General features: G+C 42.7%; 2 protein-coding genes across 2 annotated transcripts in view; one reads left to right on the plus strand and one right to left on the minus strand.

Annotated features, from left to right (window-relative positions):
• Positions 1 to 3,243, plus strand: part of LOC310791143 (protein NLRC3-like) — a gene marked incomplete at both ends in the record, with an annotated part of 46,084 nt that extends 42,841 nt beyond the window's left edge. The window contains one exon of the mRNA XM_083652839.1: positions 3,208 to 3,243. Within this exon, the coding sequence (XP_083508965.1) occupies positions 3,208 to 3,243 (36 nt within the window). The remainder of the gene's footprint in view (positions 1 to 3,207) is intronic.
• LOC310791605 (asc-type amino acid transporter 1-like) overlaps positions 1 to 21,564 on the minus strand; it is a gene marked incomplete at both ends in the record, with an annotated part of 476,832 nt that overhangs the window by 382,749 nt on the left and 72,519 nt on the right. The gene's annotated exons all lie outside the window — the stretch shown is intronic.

The following is a 21,564-nucleotide window of genomic DNA, read 5'->3' on the forward strand; positions in this document are numbered from 1 at the left end:
CTTTGTGGCTGTGAACTCTGAGAGATCTGAGCTCTGAAGTCCTTGTCTCAGCTCTGAAGTCCAACTCCTTCTTTATTATTTATTCAGATTGAGGTTCTGCGAGTTGTCAGACGCTCACTGTGAAGTTCTGGCCTCATCTCTGAAGTCCGACCCTTCCCATCTGACAGAGCTGGACCTGAGTGACAGCTACCTGCTTTCTACAAGTGTGAAGCTGCTCTCTACTGGACTGGAGAGTCCACACTGCAGATTGGAGACTCTCAGGTCAGAAATATAATGTGCTGATCTGAATATTATATGAATATTGTAATTTGAGGATGTCTCTATCCTGTCTTTCCATCTGAAATCAGACAGTAGGGATGGGTATCGTTTGGATTTTATCGATACCTTTCAACGATACCTATCGATACTTCGGTTCTGCTTATCGATACAGATACTTATTGATACTCTTATTGATACTACTCTCCATAATTTGTGCAAAAAATAAAGACATGACATGAAGAGATGTGAAAAGATTCAACAGTAATTTTGTTATTAGTTATTACAAGTTAAATTCCTGAGAAGGCCTATTTCACCTCTGTGATTGTGAATATGATTTATTAAACCTCTTTTAACACTTTAAGTGCCACGGCCCTTGGGCAAAAGGTTGCTGTACTGTGCCACATAGGCCGCAATGCATTTTAATATAGCCATATCATTTTTTGTGTTCCTCTTATATGGACAACCAATAGCCTCAATGAAACTTTGAACCCTTCTGTTTCATTAAAAAAAAAAACTGTGTTTATAAACCGTTCCATTTTGGAAATACACCCCTCTGAAAAAGAGTGTTTTCGACCGAAAAGAGCATGCTGAAATTAGTTTCTGAGATAATCACATCTTTATGTTAGAAAGGCGACAGAATGAAAACATAGCCCAACATCGAGCCTGCTGCTGCCTGGGTGTGTGTGTACTGTCAATGGTTGTATGCTGTTAGTGCCCTGCGTGCCCCACCCCCCTCCTCCTCCTCCTCCGTGGTGGGAGGAGTCGAGTGTCTCTGCTGCGGTTTGCTCTGAGTTTGATCTGCACTGAAAAGTCCGCGGCCTGCATCCCCCATTCCCCCCGCTTTTTTACAGCGTGTCCTCGGCTCCCAGCTGAGAATAATGTAACTTTTCAGAAAGACGCTGGTGTCGCCGTGTCGGCAACTAAATCATATGGATGGACTATCGCAGCAGACACGGATGGGGCTCAATTGTGGCAGCAGATGACTGCTGTTCACAGGCACAGCTAACGTAACGTTATGCTTCAAGCATATCAATGGCGATTTCCGTTTCCTCATGACTTCTTCTCTCTTTTCTCCTGGCCTTTGTCTAATCGGGAGGGCACTGTCGCCACCTAAGGGTTCTGTAAAATAGGTTAGACACATTCAATAGCTCCCATATTGTAAGAGGCGATGTAAGAGGCTTAGATCGACATCCCCCCGTCAAAATATGAATTTGGAGTTATTGACGCCATTTGGCGTCGCTGGCAGCCTACGGTAAATTTCTCCTGACGCCATTTGGCGTCGCTGGCACTCAATGTGTTAAGTCTGGAAACACCTCTGGTGTCCCAAGTGCATTTTACATCAGAATATGTATTCGAATTGGAGTTATGATAGAACAATTCATTTTACCACAAAGGAATTTACTCAGGAAGATAAAATGTTGCACTGTCTGATAGTGATGGTATCAAGCACCGATATTATTTGGTATCGGTTCCTGATTGGTCGGTACCAGGAATTAATAAGGTCCTGGACGTTCGGTGGTGCTATCGTTTTTTTTTTTTGCACCAGGCTTTTGATGTTGCGTGTTTACACTCCTGTGCTGTGACTACACTTGCGGCAGGTTTAAAAGATCGTATAGTATATTTGGAAGAAAACTAGTTTTATGATGGGAGGCATCGCGTTGCTGATTCACACAATATAAATACAATAATCTGATAAAGCGAGCGACTGCCCTGTGATGATTCTGAGACAGATAGAAATCTCTGCCTCGCGTTGCACAAACCTCACAGTGCTTTGCTGAACCTGACCTATTTTCTGACAGTCACAGAATATTATGTGGACTTTGCCAACTCTGAATACAGAACAGCAACGTACAGCGACAGTGTTCACTTTGTAACATGTTAGCTTGCAGCAAATTAGTTACATCCAGAGCATCCATTCAGATAAAATTGGTCCACAAACTCCACGTAACGTAACTGACAGCATCGTGCTGGTTTGTCCCATAATCCTTTGAAAACGGGTGTGATTTATCCAGACTTGATGAAGAAAATGTTTTGTAAATGAAAATATGCCCCAGTAAAGAGATGTATTGCAGGCAACTTTGTTAGTGTCGAGTTTCCAGTCAGTGACGTGCGCAATGAATTCTACATGCAAGTATGATTCCCCCTTAAGGTCAAGTTCCCATTAAGTTACGGTGCAGTTAGGGGCAGTGTTGGGAGTAACTAGTTACTAAGTAACTAGTTACTGTAACTTAACTACTTTTTTCAGTAACTAGTAATCTAACTAATTACTTTTTCAAATTCAGTAACTCAGTTACAGTTACTAAAATAGTAACTGGGCTAGTTACTAGTTACTTCAGGACATGAAAATAACGGACAACTTCAGAGGATTACCCAGTTTCTGATCCTCAGACCTAGTCCGGGGAGAGAGCTGCAGCCAGAGCCCCAGAGGCTAATGACCTTGATAGGCTATAAGCCTCCCCAATAAGCGAAGGTTCAATGCCACACTGTGGCACAGCAACAATAACATAATGTGTGCATTAATAACAATCGAAGCGGACTTTTAAAAGTAACGCAAAAGTTACTTTCCCTAGTAACTAATTACTTTGAAGTAACTGGTAACTTTAAAGTAATTAAATTACCTTTTGAGAGAAGTAACTAGTAACTGTAACTAATTACCAATTTTCAGTAACTTTCCCAACACTGGTTAGGGGTAAGTTTCCCACCCAACTCAAATTCAACTTTTTATTACAAGAAAATTGCCATATGAAAATATTGTCCCAATAAGAAGTGCATTCTGGACCTAAGGTCACAAACTTCAGATGTATTCATCTGGTTGGTTATAGATGTGTTGAGGGGAAATGGAGCAATCCTGAGACAAAGATGTGACAGGCTGTCTGGTTTCAGATGGAAAGACTGCAGTAAGCCCTCAGCAATATTTCATGTAATGTTTTTGCTTTATTCTTTCTTCAGATTGAGTGGCTGCAGCTTATCAGAGACTGGCTGTAAAGACCTGGCCTCAGCTCTGATGTCAAAACACTCCCTTCTGAGAGAGCTGGACTTGAGGTGCAATGACCTGCATGACTCAGGTCTGAATCTGTTCTGTGCTGTACTGGAAAGTCCAGAATGCAGACTGGAAACTCTCAGGTAAAATCAGTTTGCACTTTGCAGTTTTTCTTAGTTGATTCAACACATTTCTCGTCTCTCAAAACAGGATTCCTGAATCTGCAAAGGTCGCCCTGCAGGTTTTACATAAGGATTTGGCTTTTATTGATCCAGCTTCATATAGACAGCAGTTAAGCTCAGTGACTGAGAGAAGATCATCCATACTCTGATATCTTGTCATTGTTACTGCACCTCTCTCTGTTCCTCTCCAGCTGCTTCAGAATAGAGCAGCTGGATTTTAACAAGTAGGAAGGTGACCTCTTCATCTCCCCAGTTTTAACATGAAGGCCCCTATTCTCCCACAGGCCTTCGGCGCTAAAACGGGCCTTCGGCGTAAAAAAACGTGCCTTGCGCCTGTCTCGGGAAGATATCAACATGGCTTTAGGCTGGTAAATGCGCTTTACGCTGAATGGGCGTTGCGCACTGCCTGAATGGGCGAGAATGGGCGTTTCGGCCTTAAATATCGGCCTAATGATATCTTCCCACCTGGCGTAAATTTAGCGCTTTGCGCTTTTGAAAACCAGGCCTATTCAGTGCGCTGGTTGCGTGGAGCGCTCCTCTGGCTCTCCTCTGTCACCCTTCTCTGTGTCACTTCCTCTCTCTTTCTCATATCAGTCTGACAGGCACAATACGACTCTCTCTCTCTGACTCCCTCGCTCAGACAGAAACAACACACGTGACGTCCCATAGGAAGAAGAAGTTGTAAGTTCACTGCCTGCAATGTGAAATCTCCCAGCATGCATTGTGCTACTCCATTTCGCTACTAAATAGCAACCAAATGAGCCGAAATAGATATAAAGGTAGATCTAAATAATGTGTAATGGTAACACAACCTGCAATTGTAGAACATTTCAATATTGGACCAAATAAAACATTGAAATGAAAACACCACGCTATGTGAAACATATATGTCATATTGGGGCTATATATATCCCTTGTCGATTTAACGTGATTTAGATAAGTGACAGCGTAACGCGCTTCTATTGTCATGTCCTACTGTGATGTCCGCTCCAATAGATTGGCTCTACTTCACATTTTAGTTTTACAATAAAAACACATTTATGCAATGACTTTAGATAATGTAGGGTATATTTATGTGCATCATCCTACCTGCAGCAGGGGAGAGAAAATGATATCTTTCTGGACAAACTTTCACCAATCTAATTAATCTCATCATATTAGGGATAGGCTATATTTTTCTAGCTGATGCATTTAGAACATTCTTTTCACTTTGATCTTGCTATAGTGTAGCGTATTTACATGCTTGCAGTATTTAAACTGCAGTTAGATTGGTTTGAGAAGCATAAGAATATGGAATAATAGCCTATATATGGAGACAGACAGACGGGATGAAGGGGGGGGGGGAGCAGAGCGCTTGGCTTTGTCTGGTTTTACTGGACCACTGGAATTGGAGCTTAAAAGGCAAGCATTTATTGCACTTATCCAATGAGCAGACGGTGCATAATTTTACGCTTAAAAGGCATGGTTGTAATGCTTTAGGCTGCATGTAGCGCCAACACCAAGATATCAAGTGCGCTGGCTCGGCGTAGTTTCTACGCCGATGCAAAGATAGGGGCCATAGTCGTCTGGTTCCCAGTTAGATAGAGAATTCATATTAGAATGCTGCTGAACACATTTAAAGCAGGCTAGTTTTGGTCCTGAATTTAACTGTGGAGCTCTTAGTTCCCTGTGAGCTGAGATTTCCAGATCGTGACTTTCCTCCAGACTCAATACTGAAGGTGGTTTCACTTTAGTCCTCATCGCTTCCAGACTGTGGAAAGCCTTTCTGAAGTACTTATAGGCTCCAGAGTCACTCTCATCTTTAAAACTCATTGGAAAATAAACTTTGATTGACTTGCTTTTGTCTCATTTTGTGTCACATGTTTTGTCTCTCCTCACTTCTTCATCTTGTTTCTCATGTTTGTATTTTATATTATTTACATCCATTTGCTTTTAAAGTGTTTCATAATTTATCCACTTTTTTTGTTTGTTTTTATAGCTCAATGTGCAGCGTAACAAAGCATGTGCAATTTGGAGCATTTATTTATCCAATCAGCTTACAGCACCATGTGTGAATACATGGTTAGCATGTGCGACCCAGTGGGAATCAAACCAGTTTCCCTGTCAGTGTTAGTGCTCCAGTCTGCTTAGTATACAGCACCATGCAAACACTGGACCTAGACCAGGCCTCACCAATAAAGTCTGTCAGTAGAATAAAGGTAGATCTAAATAATGTGTAATGGTAACACAACCTGCAATTGTAGAACATTTCAATATTGGACCAAATAAAACATTGAAATGAAAACACCACGCTATGTGAAACATATATGTCATATTGGGGCTATATATATCCCTTGTCGATTTAACGTGATTTAGATAAGTGACAGCGTAACGCGCTTCTATTGTCATGTCCTACTGTGATGTCCGCTCCAATAGATTGGCTCTACTTCACATTTTAGTTTTACAATAAAAACACATTTATGCAATGACTTTAGATAATGTAGGGTATATTTATGTGCATCATCCTACCTGCAGCAGGGGAGAGAAAATGATATCTTTCTGGACAAACTTTCACCAATCTAATTAATCTCATCATATTAGGGATAGGCTATATTTTTCTAGCTGATGCATTTAGAACATTCTTTTCACTTTGATCTTGCTATAGTGTAGCGTATTTACATGCTTGCAGTATTTAAACTGCAGTTAGATTGGTTTGAGAAGCATAAGAATATGGAATAATAGCCTATATATGGAGACAGACAGACGGGATGAAGGGGGGGGGGGGAGCAGAGCGCTTGGCTTTGTCTGGTTTTACTGGATCACTGGAATTGGAGCTTAAAAGGCAAGCATTTATTGCACTTATCCAATGAGCAGACGGTGCATAATTTTACGCTTAAAAGGCATGGTTGTAATGCTTTAGGCTGCATGTAGCGCCAACACCAAGATATCAAGTGCGCTGGCTCGGCGTAGTTTCTACGCCGATGCAAAGATAGGGGCCATAGTCGTCTGGTTCCCAGTTAGATAGAGAATTCATATTAGAATGCTGCTGAACACATTTAAAGCAGGCTAGTTTTGGTCCTGAATTTAACTGTGGAGCTCTTAGTTCCCTGTGAGCTGAGATTTCCAGATCGTGACTTTCCTCCAGACTCAATACTGAAGGTGGTTTCACTTTAGTCCTCATCGCTTCCAGACTGTGGAAAGCCTTTCTGAAGTACTTATAGGCTCCAGAGTCACTCTCATCTTTAAAACTCATTGGAAAATAAACTTTGATTGACTTGCTTTTGTCTCATTTTGTGTCACATGTTTTGTCTCTCCTCACTTCTTCATCTTGTTTCTCATGTTTGTATTTTATATTATTTACATCCATTTGCTTTTAAAGTGTTTCATAATTTATCCACTTTTTTTGTTTGTTTTTATAGCTCAATGTGCAGCGTAACAAAGCATGTGCAATTTGGAGCATTTATTTATCCAATCAGCTTACAGCACCATGTGTGAATACATGGTTAGCATGTGCGACCCAGTGGGAATCAAACCAGTTTCCCTGTCAGTGTTAGTGCTCCAGTCTGCTTAGTATACAGCACCATGCAAACACTGGACCTAGACCAGGCCTCACCAATAAAGTCTGTCAGTAGAAAAAATACAATAATGACATTAATGGTCAGTTAACCTCATCAATAAAGTATTGTCAGTACAAATAATACAATAATGACATTAAATATAAGGGTCAGTTAGCCTCATCAATAAAGTATTGTCAGTACAAATAATACAATAATGACACAATATAAGAGAATAACATGTCTTCTTGTCCTTCAGGCTGAGTGTCTGTCAGCTGTCAGAGAGAAGCTGTGAAGCTCTGGCCTCAGTTCTCAGCTCCCATGCCTCTAGTCTGAGAGAGCTGGACCTGAGCAACAATGACTTCCAGGATACCGGACTGATGCTGCTCTTAGCTGGACTGGGGAGTCCACACTGTAAACTGGAGACTCTCAGGTCAGGATCACTGTTACTGTTCAACAGACCATTTAAATTATGTTCTACATGGGTGTCCGGATAGTGTAGCGGTAGATTCCCTGCCAACACAAGGGTCGCATCCACGTGTTACCTCCGGCTTGGTCGGGCGTCCATACAGGCACGATTGGCTGTGCCTGAGGGTGGGAAGCTGGATTGGGGGTATGTATCCTGGTCGCTGCACTCGCGCCTCCTCTGGTCGGTCAGGACGTCTGTTCGGGGGGAAGGAAACTGGTGGGAATAACGTGATCCTCCCACGTGCTACGTTCTGCCGGTGAAACTCCCTTGTCAGGTGAAAAGAAGTGGCTGGCAAATGTGCATGTGTGTCAGAGGAAGCATGGCGCTAGTCTTGGCTCTCCCCAGATTGGAAGAGGGTGGAGCAGTGACCGGGGCAGCCACTAGAGCAGCAGGGGGAATTGGCCAAGTACAATTGGGGAGAAAAATGGGGGGAAGGGGGGGGGGGGGGGGGGGGTCAGAAATAAAATCTGCTCTGCACATGAATGTCAAAGAAAATATGTGAACCCTCATTTTCCCGCTGAAGTGATTTTTGCAACCAGCTGAGAAACCATCTTTCAGCTCTACTCTCTCTCCGCTGAGAGAATATTTCATTATTTCTCTGCACACTGCCTCTGTTGGTGAAACCTGAAGCAAAGGACTTGTCAGAATGTTAAATTGAGTGCAGAACTGAAATGAAAACGCAAATATTGGAGACAGGTTTTTTTTGTATTATAAGTGATTTCAAAGCAGTTTATTAATGAGAACATCCAACATGTAGCTGGTTTTAATCAAAGAGTTTCCACTGAGAGCTATGATCTGTTTTTAGAGGGTTAGATTAATTCAAAAGAAACAATAAATGATAAACTATTAGTGTTGAGTGATGACGCTGAAAATGTTACAATACAAATGTTCATATCAGGCAGTGTTGACTTTCATAACTATGCAAAATCACTATTTCTCTAAGTTTAATTTTCCTCCTGAATAAAAGTTGAATAGATCTGTCAAATTTAATTTAAAACACGTTTTTACTGACAGAATACTCGACTTAGAGTTTGAATGAGGAGAAAACAACCTGAAAAGTCACATTGAACACGTTCAACAACAGATCCTCCTGGAAGACAATACAGCAGCAACTGGTCAGCAGTTACATTACATTTCGTTTTGTGGTTCATACTCAAATTAATATTTACAGTGGCAGCGAGCTTCAGTTGGTGCTCTCAGCCGAAGGCCTTTCAGCTGCCAGCTGGCTGCCATGCAAAGAATTGGACTTTGTTACACCATAATGGACATTAAAGAAACTAATCACCTATATTGTTTATTAAGAGGTTGAATGGGTTTAAAGGAGAATTTCGGTTTTTTACACCACGGTCCTCATTTCCAGCTTAAAATATGATGTTTTACTCACCAAAATATGTTTGGCTTCATTCGGATGCCCACGGAAGATTTTGAGCTCCGAGTAGTCTCCTCAAACAGGCTATAACGAGAGCCTGCGGCGAGTGCGGGGCATGCTGCACGCGCTCTCTAAATGACACTTTTTCTGTCAGATCACGGTTCATTATGGTTGTAAATATAATTATTTAGCTAATAGCTAGAAGCTAAGCTAACAACAACACAACAGTCAACGTTGATCTGCCCCGGATGGGGTCACAGTGCCCATCTTCCCCCTCTGTGAAACCACACTTCTTCAGAGGAACCACAGAAGGGGCAAGATACGCACTGTAACCCCATCCGGGGCAGATCAACGTTGACTGTTGTGTTGTTGTTAGCTTAGCTTCTAGCTATTAGCTAAATAATTATATTTACAACCATAATGAACCGTGATCTGACAGAAAAAGTGTAATTTAGAGAGCGCGTGCAGCATGCCCCGCACTCGCCGCAGGCTCTCGTAGCCTGTTTGAGGAGACTACTCGGAGCTCAAAATCTTCCGTGGGCATCCGAATGAAGCCAAACATATTTCGGTGAGTAAAACATCATATTTTAAGCTGGAAATGAGGACCGTGGTGTAAAAAAACGAAATTCTCCTTTAAGTAATTATGTTACTAGCACTTGTGCACTTGAAAAAGTGCACAATTAAAATTGCACAATTATTGTTATAAGCACATTTGTACATTAGATCCGAGGAAATGGCGGCCATCTTGGATTTAAGGTCAAATCTAACTTCACCCCACATCTGAAAATAAACCTTATGGTATTCACTCACTATCTGATTTGTGAAATTTTTATCCCATTTGTGAAAAGCAAAATAATATGTGGTTTCACTGAGATTTCATAGTTTTTCCCCATCTAGACCACATAAAACCAGGTCCAGTTCAAAGTACATTACACTTAGACCTTTCAAATCTGGGCTAGATTACCAAGGGGACCTGGCCGACACCGTCACCAAGAAACACTTTGAGATTTGGGAAACTTTTATCCTATCTGTGAAAATGGAAAATGGAAGATTTCATTGTTTTTGCCCATCTAGACCGCATAAAACCAGGTCTAGTTCAAAGACCATTACACTTAGGCCTTTGAAATCTGGACTAGATTACCAAGGGCACCCTACACTCTCACCAAGAAATACTTGTTCTTGGTGAGAGATTTGTGAAAGTTTTATCATGGTATGAGCACACTTGAACATTAGACTAGGGAGGAATGATGGCCATCTTGTATTTGAGGTAAAATCTGACTTCCTTCCACATCTGACAATAAACCTTATGGTATTCACTCACTAGGTGAGAAATGTCATGCTTTTTATACAAGGAGTGCACAAGTGTTATAAGCACATTTGTACATTAGACCTGGGGGAATGGCAGCCATCTTGGATTTGAGCTCAAATCTGACTTCCCTCCACATCTGACAATAAACCTTATGCTATTCCTTGACTATGTGAGAAATTTCATGTTCCTTTCAAAAAGTCCACAATTCCTGTATTTTTGGGAGCTTATCCGCTCGCTCTACTATTTGAAACTGTGGCAGGGAATGAGTTAACACCAGCAAGACAATCAGCTTTCTCTGTTAAAGGAGCAAAACTATGCAACAGTCTACCTACTGAGCTGAAAACACAACACGATTTTAATGTTTTTAACAGGGGTATTAAGTCATGGTTAAAAGAGAAACAACTGTGTTCTCACACTTAATACCCTTGTAGACCTCTGGTGGTACTCTGTGTATTATGTCTGTATTGTGTGTACATTAGGGCTGGGCGATATCTCGAATATACTCGATGTATCGCGGCTTGTGCCACGTGAGATGTAGAAATGACTATATCGCGAACATTCGAGTATAATTGTCACGCATTGTTTATAACTTAAGCCACCGGCATGACTCGCTTCACGTTTCCTCTTGCCAGCTCTCCCTCTCAAGGGAGAGCTCTGTCACACTCAAGGGAGGGGGAATCACATGGATACGTCAAACGCGTCAAACCGCGTCACACACCCGTCCCCAGCAACCAAGGCGAAACATGGCCGCCTCCAGACAGTGTGGCTGTTGACTGTTTCAAATTATAACAAAACAACCATTATTGCAATTTGCAATACATGTCCCGCAAGGTTTCTGAGATTAGGGGAAAGTCTGAGCTGGCGTTACGCTAAACCAAACGTGGGGAGGAGGCAGCGGATTTGTTTGGCGTTAACGTTAGCTGTTGTGATGGGGGCTAACGGGGCTAACGTTAGCTAGCTGGTTGTGGCTACCTAGTTCTAGTTGCAGGCAGCGCTCCACAAGCTTATTGTGACCAAAATCCCCGCATTTAAAGCACTTCATACTCCCAGAGCTGGCGTAAACCATAGAGAACCTCATGCATTACTCAAAATGAAACGTCCAGGGTTTGTGTCTCCAAAAGCAACTAACGCTAACGTTACATGCAAGGTAACGTGAAGCTAACGTAGTCTATAGGGGTGTGCCACCTTAGGCACCTCACGATTCGATTCGATTACGATTAAGGGTGCTACGATTCGATTAAAAAACGATTACGATTAATCACGATTACGATTTCGATGCATCTTTTCCCCATACAGGATTTCTTTGTCAGTATCTTTTTCCCCATACAGGATTTCTTTGTCAGTATCCATTAATTAAAGGAAACAAACAAATTTACCTCCATTATCTTTTATTTAGATCAATCAGACCAAACACACAATACATCCAAAACATGTTACATTTCCCACAACAAAAAGCTGCTCTTTACAGGTGAGATTAAAGTGCCTTTAGAAACTTCTTTTATTTTAACCAAAATTATCTGCTGTTTTCACAGATTTAGGATGAATATAAAAAACAAATAGCTTATTCTGCTGTTTTCACAGATTTCTGTACTGGCAGGATTAATACAAAAATAGCTTATTCTGTATTCAGTAATAGAAAATAAAACTTTTAACCAAAATCCTCTGCTTTTTTCACAGATTTCGGTACTAGCATGTTTGTTTAATACAAAACAAATAGCTTATTCATAAATAATAAATAAAGACTTCCAAACAAAATCCTTTACAAATGACCAGTGAGCAGCATAGCATCATCCCACAACAAGCAAACGTTTTCCTATCCACAACCAAAAGCAGCTTTAAAACTAAATAAGTGAATAAAATAACAGAATTAACAGATTCACCCCTTCACCTCCTCTTTCACTGCCTACTTCCTTTAGCCCTTCACCACTTCACTTCCTCTCTCCTTCACTGCCTACTTCCTTTAGCCCTTCACCACTTCACTTCCTCTCTCCTTCACTGCCTACTTCCTTTAGCCCTTCACCACTTCACTTCCTCTCTCCTTCACTGCCTACTTCCTTTAGCCCTTCACCACTTCACTTCCTCTCTCCTTCACTGCCTACTTCCTTTAGCCCTTCATCACTTCACTTCCTCTCTCCTTCACTGCCTACTTCCTTTAGCGCTTCACCACTTCACTTCCTCTCTCCTTCACTGCCTACTTCCTTTAGCCCTTCACCACTTCACTTCCTCTCTCCTTCACTGCCTACTTCCTTTAGCCCTTCACCACTTCACTTCCTCTCTCCTTCACTGCCTACTTCCTTTAGCCCTTCACCACTTCACTTCCTCTCTCCTTCACTGCCTACTTCCTTTAGCCCTTCACCACTTCACTTCCTCTCTCCTTCACTGCCTACTTCCTTTAGCCCTTCATCACTTCACTTCCTCTCTCCTTCACTGCCTACTTCCTTTAGCCCTTCACCACTTCACTTCCTCTCTCCTTCACTGCCTACTTCCTTTAGCCCTTCATCACTTCACTTCCTCTCTCCTTCACTGCCTACTTCCTTTAGCCCTTCACCACCTCTCTCCTTCACTGCCTACTTCCTTTAGCCCTTCACCACTTCACTTCCTCTCTCTTTAAATAATTAAAGACTGAAATAATTAAATCATGCCAATTGGCAAGGCATGTAAGTGCAAAATGGAGGCAAATGTGCAGCAGCTAGCCAGCTACTCATCATCATCGCTGTTGCGATCATCATCAGTCTCATCAGGATTGGAAACTTTCAAGTTCTTATGCAAGAACAGGAGCTGGTCTACATGCTCCGGATCAAGTGTGCTCCGCTGTGCAGTTACGATATCTCCTGCAGTAGAGAACACTCTCTCCGCAGAGACACTGGTGCCAGGAATGCACATGTACCTCTTGGCCAATTTAGAAATCATGGGATACAGTACTTGATACTTTTTCCACCAGCGGAGAGGGTCCTCTGAGAGAGCGGGTGTTTCAGCACGGCAGTATTTGGTAACCTCCTCCTCAGCTCTGGTGTGCGCTGACTTGTGCTGCTGGTGCTGAGCTGTAGCATCACAGAGAGAGTGGAAATTGACATCAGCCATCAGTCAAATGCAGGTACAATATGAAAGTGGATTGCAGATTTCAGACACAAAATAATAATTTGCTATTGGGTAAAATATGAAAATGTTTCTGTGGGTAGATCTTAACATTTTATAAAGTCAGATTCTTACTGGGATCTGAGAAGGCCGGTCCCAGCAGACTCTCCAGCAGAGAAGATGAGGAAGCCCTCCTTTTGGCAGCAGGGCTTTGGTGCGGCTCCTCCTCACTGGCCGCTGTTGAGCTGGCTGTGTTGTGCACTGTCACTGCCACCACCGGCACCTTCTGCTGGATGTAAACACAATGAGAAAAATAAGTAAACCCACAAGTCTTACTTGTTGAAAATCACAATTCCAATACCTTCAAACCAAAATAGAATTAAAATAACAAAACAAATTCACTTTCTCTATTCATTATCATAAATCTTGTATTTTGGAATACCTGCATTTCTTTTTTCACTTGGTCAGCCAAGCGGAACATTTTACATGTTAGATTTTTTTAAATAGCAGAAATTTAAAGGTCCCATTCCGTGCAAAAGCTGTTTTTACTTGTAAATGCATATATACTGCTGTCAGCCCTCCCTGTAATGAGTGGTCACACGCTCAGAACTGCCACAGTTGGATTTGTCCCTATCCAGCGTCCCCCTGCAGTCTCCTCCAAGCCACACCCCCAAACGCGTCGTTTGCCCAGAGGGGAATCTGGGGGAATTGGGACGTCACTAGCTTCCTCCTGCATACTGCGCGGGTCTATCTCACACAAGCTACCTGCACCATTTAGTCTATAGCCACAAAATTAACACTTCTAGCTGGAGCGACGCCAACTGTACGTGATCCAGCAACTGCAGAGGTGCATTCGGTAAGTCTAGGCATTTTGAGATGTCCTCTTTAGCGTAGTACCGTTAAGTTAACGATAACTCGCAACCTAGCGTGCTGGTCCACAGACGCTAATCTGATTGGCCGCTGGGAGCCTGGGGCGGGCTCTCCCTCAGCGGCCAATGGGAACTGTTAGTTCTGAATATATTATAGAAACAGGCCATTCTTGGGAAGCAACGAGATGAGGAAGTGAGAACTCAGTCACAACAAACGGGGTTGCTATATTTTCGACAGATTTATCCAGAATCATGTTTTATGGACCAGAGACACACGTTTTTAAGAGGTTACAGCTGCACGAATTGGGACCTTTAAATAGCAGTATTATTACCTCTAATGATGCAGCCTCAGCAATCACTCTTCTGTATGTCTCCTCTCTCTCCTCCTCAGAGAGGAAAGGCAGGGCCTTGAATCGCGGGTCAAGGGCGGAGGCTGCGTGGAGAGTGTTTATCTCCTGCTCAGTGGTGTATCTCTTGCTGAGATCCTCTTTGATGGCTTTTTTTATGTCCCGGACCAGCGGTGAATCTCCAGCACTGGGCTTTGTGTTCTGGATGAGCTTGGCGTGTACAGGAGCAATCAAAGACACAGTGGGGTTTTTCTCCTGAGACATGAGATTGGTAGCATCCTTCATGGGCTTGAGGGCAGTAATGAGATCCTCTGCATTGGAGATGTCAGCTTCAGTGAGAGTGGCGATGTCTGAGTCTTTCTTCCTCACCCGAGGAGAGAGCAAGGTGGCGCAGACAGCAGGCTGCTGCTCCAGGAATCTTGCAACCATGTCGTATGCACTATTCCATCTAGTGCACACATCTGTGATCAGTTTGTGTTTATTGAGGCTGAGCAGGGTCTGATTCTCTTCCAGCAGATGGTTGGCAGCGGTACTGCGATGGAAAAAGGAAGTGATCCTTCTGATCCTCGCCAGGAGCTTTGTCACAGCAGGCAGCTTGAGTGCTTTCTGGGAGGCAAGGTTGAGTGTGTGAGCATAGCATCTCATGTGTAGGAAGTTTCCCACCTGAGCAGCAACAACCATATTGGAGGCATTATCAGTCACTAAAGCCAAATCTTTGTCTGTGATCTGCCATTCTTCTGCTACTTTGAGCAACAGCTCAGCAGTATTTGCACCCGTGTGGCTCTCAGTCATCACTCTTGTCTGGAGGACATAACTCACCAGCTCCCAGTCTTTGTCACTTATGAAGTGTGCCGTTACCGTGACATACGATTGAGTTGCGACTGAAGTCCATGCATCACATGTTAGAGCCACCCTGCATGCTTTCTTCAGGGATTCCAGTACTTCGGTTTTGGTCTCGTCATACAGTTGAGGAACTGCTTTCTGGGTGAAATACTTTCGCGTCGGTAATTGGTATCTCGGTTCCAATGTACGCATCATAGCGCGAAAGCCTGTGTTGTCGACGACAGCGTATGGACGTAAATCCTTAGCTATGAAGGTAGCAATGGAGGTTGAGATTCTTTTCGCCCTGTCAGAGCCGCGGGGAAGATTTCTGAACCCGTCCTCAATTCTTCGCTGGTTAGCAGTAGCAACAGCCAGCGTCTTCTCCGCCTCCCACCCGGGATGAAAACGCGTGAGGTGGTGCCTCATGTTCGTGGTGTTGCCACTGTACTTGATTCGTGTTTTACACGTCGTACACACGGAGTAGTTTCTGTCAAGCATCGTTCTGCCTTCATGTTCATAAAACCCAAATCGCTTCCACACGGTGGATTTTAACCCAGATGGGTGAATCTTACGCTCAGTCAGAGCAGCTAGCGCGTTAGCTGCTGCCGCCGCCATTTTCTCTGTCTAGTGTCTACAGTCGGTCTTATGAGTCCGTCCCTTAAAACTGTCCGGCCGGCTTTTTTCGTTCCGGGCGCTACGGCTCTGTTTCTGTGGTCAGGAAAAGTAATCGATAATCGAACATTTTGCATCGATTTGAATCGTTACGTGTCTTATCGCGATGCATCGAAGAAACTATTTTTCGGCACACCCCTAGTAGTCTATAATCTAAACGTAATCTTTAAGGAAAACGAATGCGCACATTTACATAAAAGTCAACATCATCACATAGTGTCTTTTCTTTAATCTAGAGGCATCATTTTTCAGTCAAAAGTGAGACGACACAGATATGATGGCGTATAGTGAGGCTTTCCATGCCTCACTATAGAACTGGCCCCAATGCAAAATTCACAGCTTATATGTTGCCGTCATGCCAATAAGAGTCTCAATTGCCTTTTATGTTTTATCGGCAGACTAAGCAGCTAGGCTTTCGGTTCTATAAAAGCCATTATTTTTTGTATTGACTATTGAGTGATACACTTTACTAAAACAATCATATTATATCACAATAGTGATGTCAGATTTGCTTAGGTCAGAGCTATGGAATATTAAATCATCCATCTTTGCTCACTACATCTGCCCTTTCTTTCTTCTTCTTTTTTACCCCAGGTGTGCATAAAATACAGGTTAAGAACTTATGGAAAAGTCATGGAAATCCATTGGTCAAAATGTGTATGAACCCTGAAGGGTTAAATTGAGCATTTATGAGAGATTTCAAAAATATCGAGATATATATCGTGTATCGCGATATAGCCGAAAAACATTGCGATATTCTTTAGAGGCCATATCGCCCAGCCCTAGTGTACATTGTGTGTACTGTATTGTATGTACATCCTTGAATATTTGTATGTATAGCTTTCCTCATGTGGTTTTATATTTGATTGTTTCTTTTCGGGTATGTCCTCTGGGGTGTATTTTAGTGACTTTCTATAGTGACTTTCTAGTCAATACATTTGTATGTATAGCTTTACTCTTGTGGTTTTTTATATTTGATTTTGCTTCTTTTTTGGTATGTCCTCTTGGGTTGTGTTTTGGTGTAGGAGTCGCCTGTGGACAGGTGTTGAAAATTAGCGTTCCGCTATGAACACTTAACACTGTGTATCTGTGCATACATGTATGTTACATCTCCAATGCTCTGTGATGTCCATATCAAATAAACTTAACCTAACCTAACCTAACCTAACCTATGTGTGTCTTCCTGTGTGTGTGTGTGTGTGTGTGTGTGTGTGTGTGTGTGTGTGTGTGTGTGTGTGTGTGTGTGTGTGTGTGTGTGTGTGTGTGTGTGTGTACGTACGTACGTACGTGCATGCAGGCTGTCAGGCTGTCTGCTCACAGAGGTTGGCTGTGCTTCTCTGGCCTCAGCTCTCAGCTCCAACCCCTCCCATCTGAGAGAGCTGGACCTGAGCTACAATCATCCAGGAGCCTCAGTGAAGCTGTTGTCTGCTGGACAGTGGAGACTCAGGTATGGAGAGGGACCATCTGCTAGAAGACTGAGAGTCACACACATTTTTTGCAGCATTTGTAGGTTTTTTATAATTGTATACAGGCTGAGAATGGTAGATGTGTCTAAATAAGGGTAAATTGTAGAATGTATACATTTCCCAACACACTGGTAAATGTGGATAAACAAGCAAGCCCTGCCTGGAGGTGTGAGTGACATGACTCAAGTGTGTCTTTAGTCTTTTGGAAAAGACTAAAGACACACCTTTTCATGCTCCATCTGGGCCCTTCTTGAACTAACTTCTTTCTCTCTCTAAAAAAAAGAAAGTGGAAAAAAAATACGAACTTAACTTTACCACTATTCCTTCAGATGTTGTAGTTGTCATAGACTGTGTTGCATAGTTGATTGCTCTATTGCTGACAAAAATGTGTTATTGTAAGTCGCTTTGGATAAAAGCGTCTGCCAAATGACGTAATGTAATGTAAATGTAACGAGTCGAACTAGCTGCACCAGGCAGGGCTGAGCTGAGTGGGTCCAGCTGGACTAGCTGCACCAGGCAGAGCTGAGCTGAGTGGAGCAAAATATAAATTAGAAAAATGAATAGAAATTAAAATCAAGCTGTCAAGCTGAACACAATGTCAGCAGCCGACAACTTGTTTCCACAGGGAGAGCTGCTGGCCAGCATGGAGAAATAAGGCCAGTTTCCACAGGGTTTTCCACAGGGAGAGCTGCCGGACATAGTATATCAGAATCGGATCGGATGTGGATCGGTGCATCCCTACCTTTAACATCTTCTGGTCAAGGGCTGATCAGAGTCCGCTGTTTGGTGTTCACTCAACATGAACATCTTATCATTTGATCAAACCGTGCCTCTGACCAGACAACAGAGAATGAGCTCCACGTCTGCATGTGATACATGATTCAGATGTAACGTCACATGATTTAGCACATTATACAACAACAATAACACAATTGGATCTCTTTGGAGGCAATCTCTGTTTATTCTGACAAAAGCAAGCAAATAATAACAATATCCTCTGGTCAAGCATGAAGATCTAACATTGCACTGACAGATTACCTTCAAATTCACCAGCCATTAATGTTAAATAGTAAATCATTGTATTGCGTAGCAGCATTTTGGCTGATATGTTATTGCAATGATCCCGGGTTAATGACTAAACTCATCAGCTTTAGACGTCTCAGAAGAGCATACGAGTAACACTTAATGAGCCACATTAACGCAGATTAACGTTACAACACTTTAAACGTAATATATGACAGCATTGTGCCTGTTGGGTCTCCATAACGTTAGCCTCCATGGTGCTCGCCGCTCGGTCGGTGTCATCAGATCAGTCCAGTCCACAGTCCCTAATGGACAGCAATACCGTGTTATTCATCACTGTTAACGTTACACATTTACAGTTGCAGTTATCTAACGGGGCCAAGCATGGTGGGAATTATGCCCCTCCCACTGGCCGTGATGCCCTGAGATCCCTAAGGCCACCTTGGCAGTGCCCTGCTACCAGCCTGCTAATGTAACCTGCCCTATGCAAAGGATGTGTCATTGGCTCATTTTAACACACATTTCAGGAAAATCACTCTTCACGATGTCAATAAAACAATGGCCTTTGTGTCCTGGCATGTGGTCTTGTGCCCTAACAAAATTGCGACACAGAAGGTGCCCCCCCCCCCCCCAGATTTTCATAATGCTGGTGGTGTCAAATTAATTTACACCTGGTTATCCACCTCAAATAGTGACAGAAGTGAATTTAATGATGAAATAGTGTGTGAAAAATGTAAAAAATATATCGTGTTGGACAATGACTTCAGTCTCCACCTGAAGAGTCACAATGCATTATGGGGGAGATGAGTATATTGAGTAAGCCCCCGGTCTGTGCGAATATCTCGCCTAAACAAAATTAATATACTGTACAGTGTGAACACACTACCTCTTCAATTGGAGTATCAAAAGTATGCTGAGTAGAGCTATCTGAACAGGACCATTGACTCTGATTCATAAAGTTGAAGCTGAGGAATATTGTTTGATGTTGAATGGAGGATATGAATCACAGCGTCTGGAAAATCACTGCTATGGAAGGTTATGAAGGTTATTTGTTCATTATCAAAGAGATGATGCTGTCTGATTTTATTTACCCCCCTCCCCCACAGTGTGGACCATGATGCAGTGCAGTGGTTGAAACCAGGCCTGAGGAAGTGTAAGTGTGTATTTAGTTTGATTCAGTTTCTATTGAAATAGAAAGCTCATGTGTGACATCTATTCATTCAACCTATTCTGAAATAAGATGTGTTATGATGAAATTGAAGAAATGAACAGTCAGTCTGTTAATACCATAAAACTTCAATTAAAAGCCAAGTCCCATATAGACACAGTTCCCTTTTACTGGCCGGATGTCGCTACACATTTTGAAAAATAAATGCCCGCCTCAGTATTTATTTATTTATTTAACTTGCATTCAAACGTCAGTCCCAGGTCAGATCACCACAGAGAGAAAAACGTCCTGAAATTCAAGCGGTATTTTTCTTTTCTTTTTTGATGAACAAAAGTCAGAAGCAGCAGAGACATTTCTCCATTGATTCCAATAGAGAGAGAGAGAATTGTGACAAAATGAAGGTGATCTATGCAGTTTGGCTTTCAGCAATTTATTGTTGTTAAGATTATTTAAGATGATGATCAGCATCATGTTAGTTGATAGTTGATTCACTTCACATTAAAACATGGTCAAAAGCAGCCAATAGGCTACGTTCCACACTTTGATTGAGCACATTGGCTTCATTCATCAAAATCCATTACGAGCTCACAGCAGCGTTTGACTGCGTTCCACTTGACTCACTTGCTTCTTGTAGAATCTCCCATTCGTCTCCTCTGTCTCTCCTGCGCTCTTTTTAAAGGAAATCAAGGAAATGCACTTCCTTCCTCTTCAATCCATTCAGTCTTAAATAGGTGACTTGACTAAACCTCAACATATAGACAGTTTTCACAGAATTGTGTTGCTACAGTTTGAAACCTGTTTCCTGCCAGCTATTGTATTAGCAAACACTGTAACAGGAAGTATAGGGGTAATTTAGAATGTTTATGTTGTCTGCGTGGGTCAGGCTTTTTAAAGGCCGGCACCAAACCAAACCGTTAAGAGAGCCAGCTCGCCCCGTTAAAATATGTGACAATGGTGACCCCAACCCAACCTGGCAGCCTGCAAACTACAATCTAATTTAACTCTCGATTATAGGGAGGAGACTGGAGACGATGTGCATTGTCTACGCAAGCTACATTTCTAGGGTGGAGACTCTGGAGGCATTTTAATAATGCTAGCAATTCTAAGAGACTCTAGAGACGATGCGCCATGGGCGGAACATGTTGTGGGATTTGATTATGTCACAGTTTGTGTTACAAATCGCTGATGATGTCACGATTTGCTAACACTGCCCGCCTTAGACAATTTTAATTACTCTGGAGACAATGGGCCCTATTCTCCCACAGGCCTTCGGCGCTAAAACGGGCCTTAAACGCAAAAAAACGTGCCTTGAGCCTGTTTTGGGACGATATCAATATGGCTTTAGGCTGCCAAATGGGCTTTAGGCCGAATGGGCGTGGCGCAGTCCCAGAATGGGCCAAAGTGGGCGTGTCGGCGCTAAATACCGGCGTACTCCTATCTTCCGACCTGCCGTTAATTTAGCGCCTTGCGCCTTTGAAAAGCAGGCCTATTCAATGGGCCAGTCCGTCCCCTCTCTCCTCTGTCACCCTTCTCTGTGTCACTCTCTCCCTCTCTCCTACTGACAGGAGCAGGCATTGGTGTGCGTTTACCAGTTTATTGTGAAATAAATCCTTCCGCGTTGAGTTACTGTCACAAGCCTGTGTGACAACGCTTCCAGCCTGGGTAAAACAACTCCGTCCGTACCGCTTTGAGGCTGCAGGCAGTCTGACAGGCACAATACGACTGTCTCTCTCTGACTGCCTGTGAATGCCCCAGCATGCAATTGGGTACTAAATTTCGCTACTAAATAGCAACCAAATGAGGCGAAATAGATATAAAAGGTCGATCTAAAATAATGTGTAATGGTAACACAGCCTGCAATTGTAGAACATTTCAATATTGGACCAAATAAATCATCGAAATTAAAACACCACCCTAAGTGAAACATATATGTCCTCCTGGGCCTATATATACCCCTTGTCGAGTTAACGTGATTTAGAGAAGTAACAGCGGAACGCGCTTCGGAACGCGCTTCTAATGGCA

Source organism: Poromitra crassiceps (assembly GCF_964638095.1).
Source record: "Poromitra crassiceps genome assembly, chromosome: 16".
In the NCBI taxonomy this organism is placed as follows: domain Eukaryota; kingdom Metazoa; phylum Chordata; class Actinopteri; order Beryciformes; family Melamphaidae; genus Poromitra; species Poromitra crassiceps.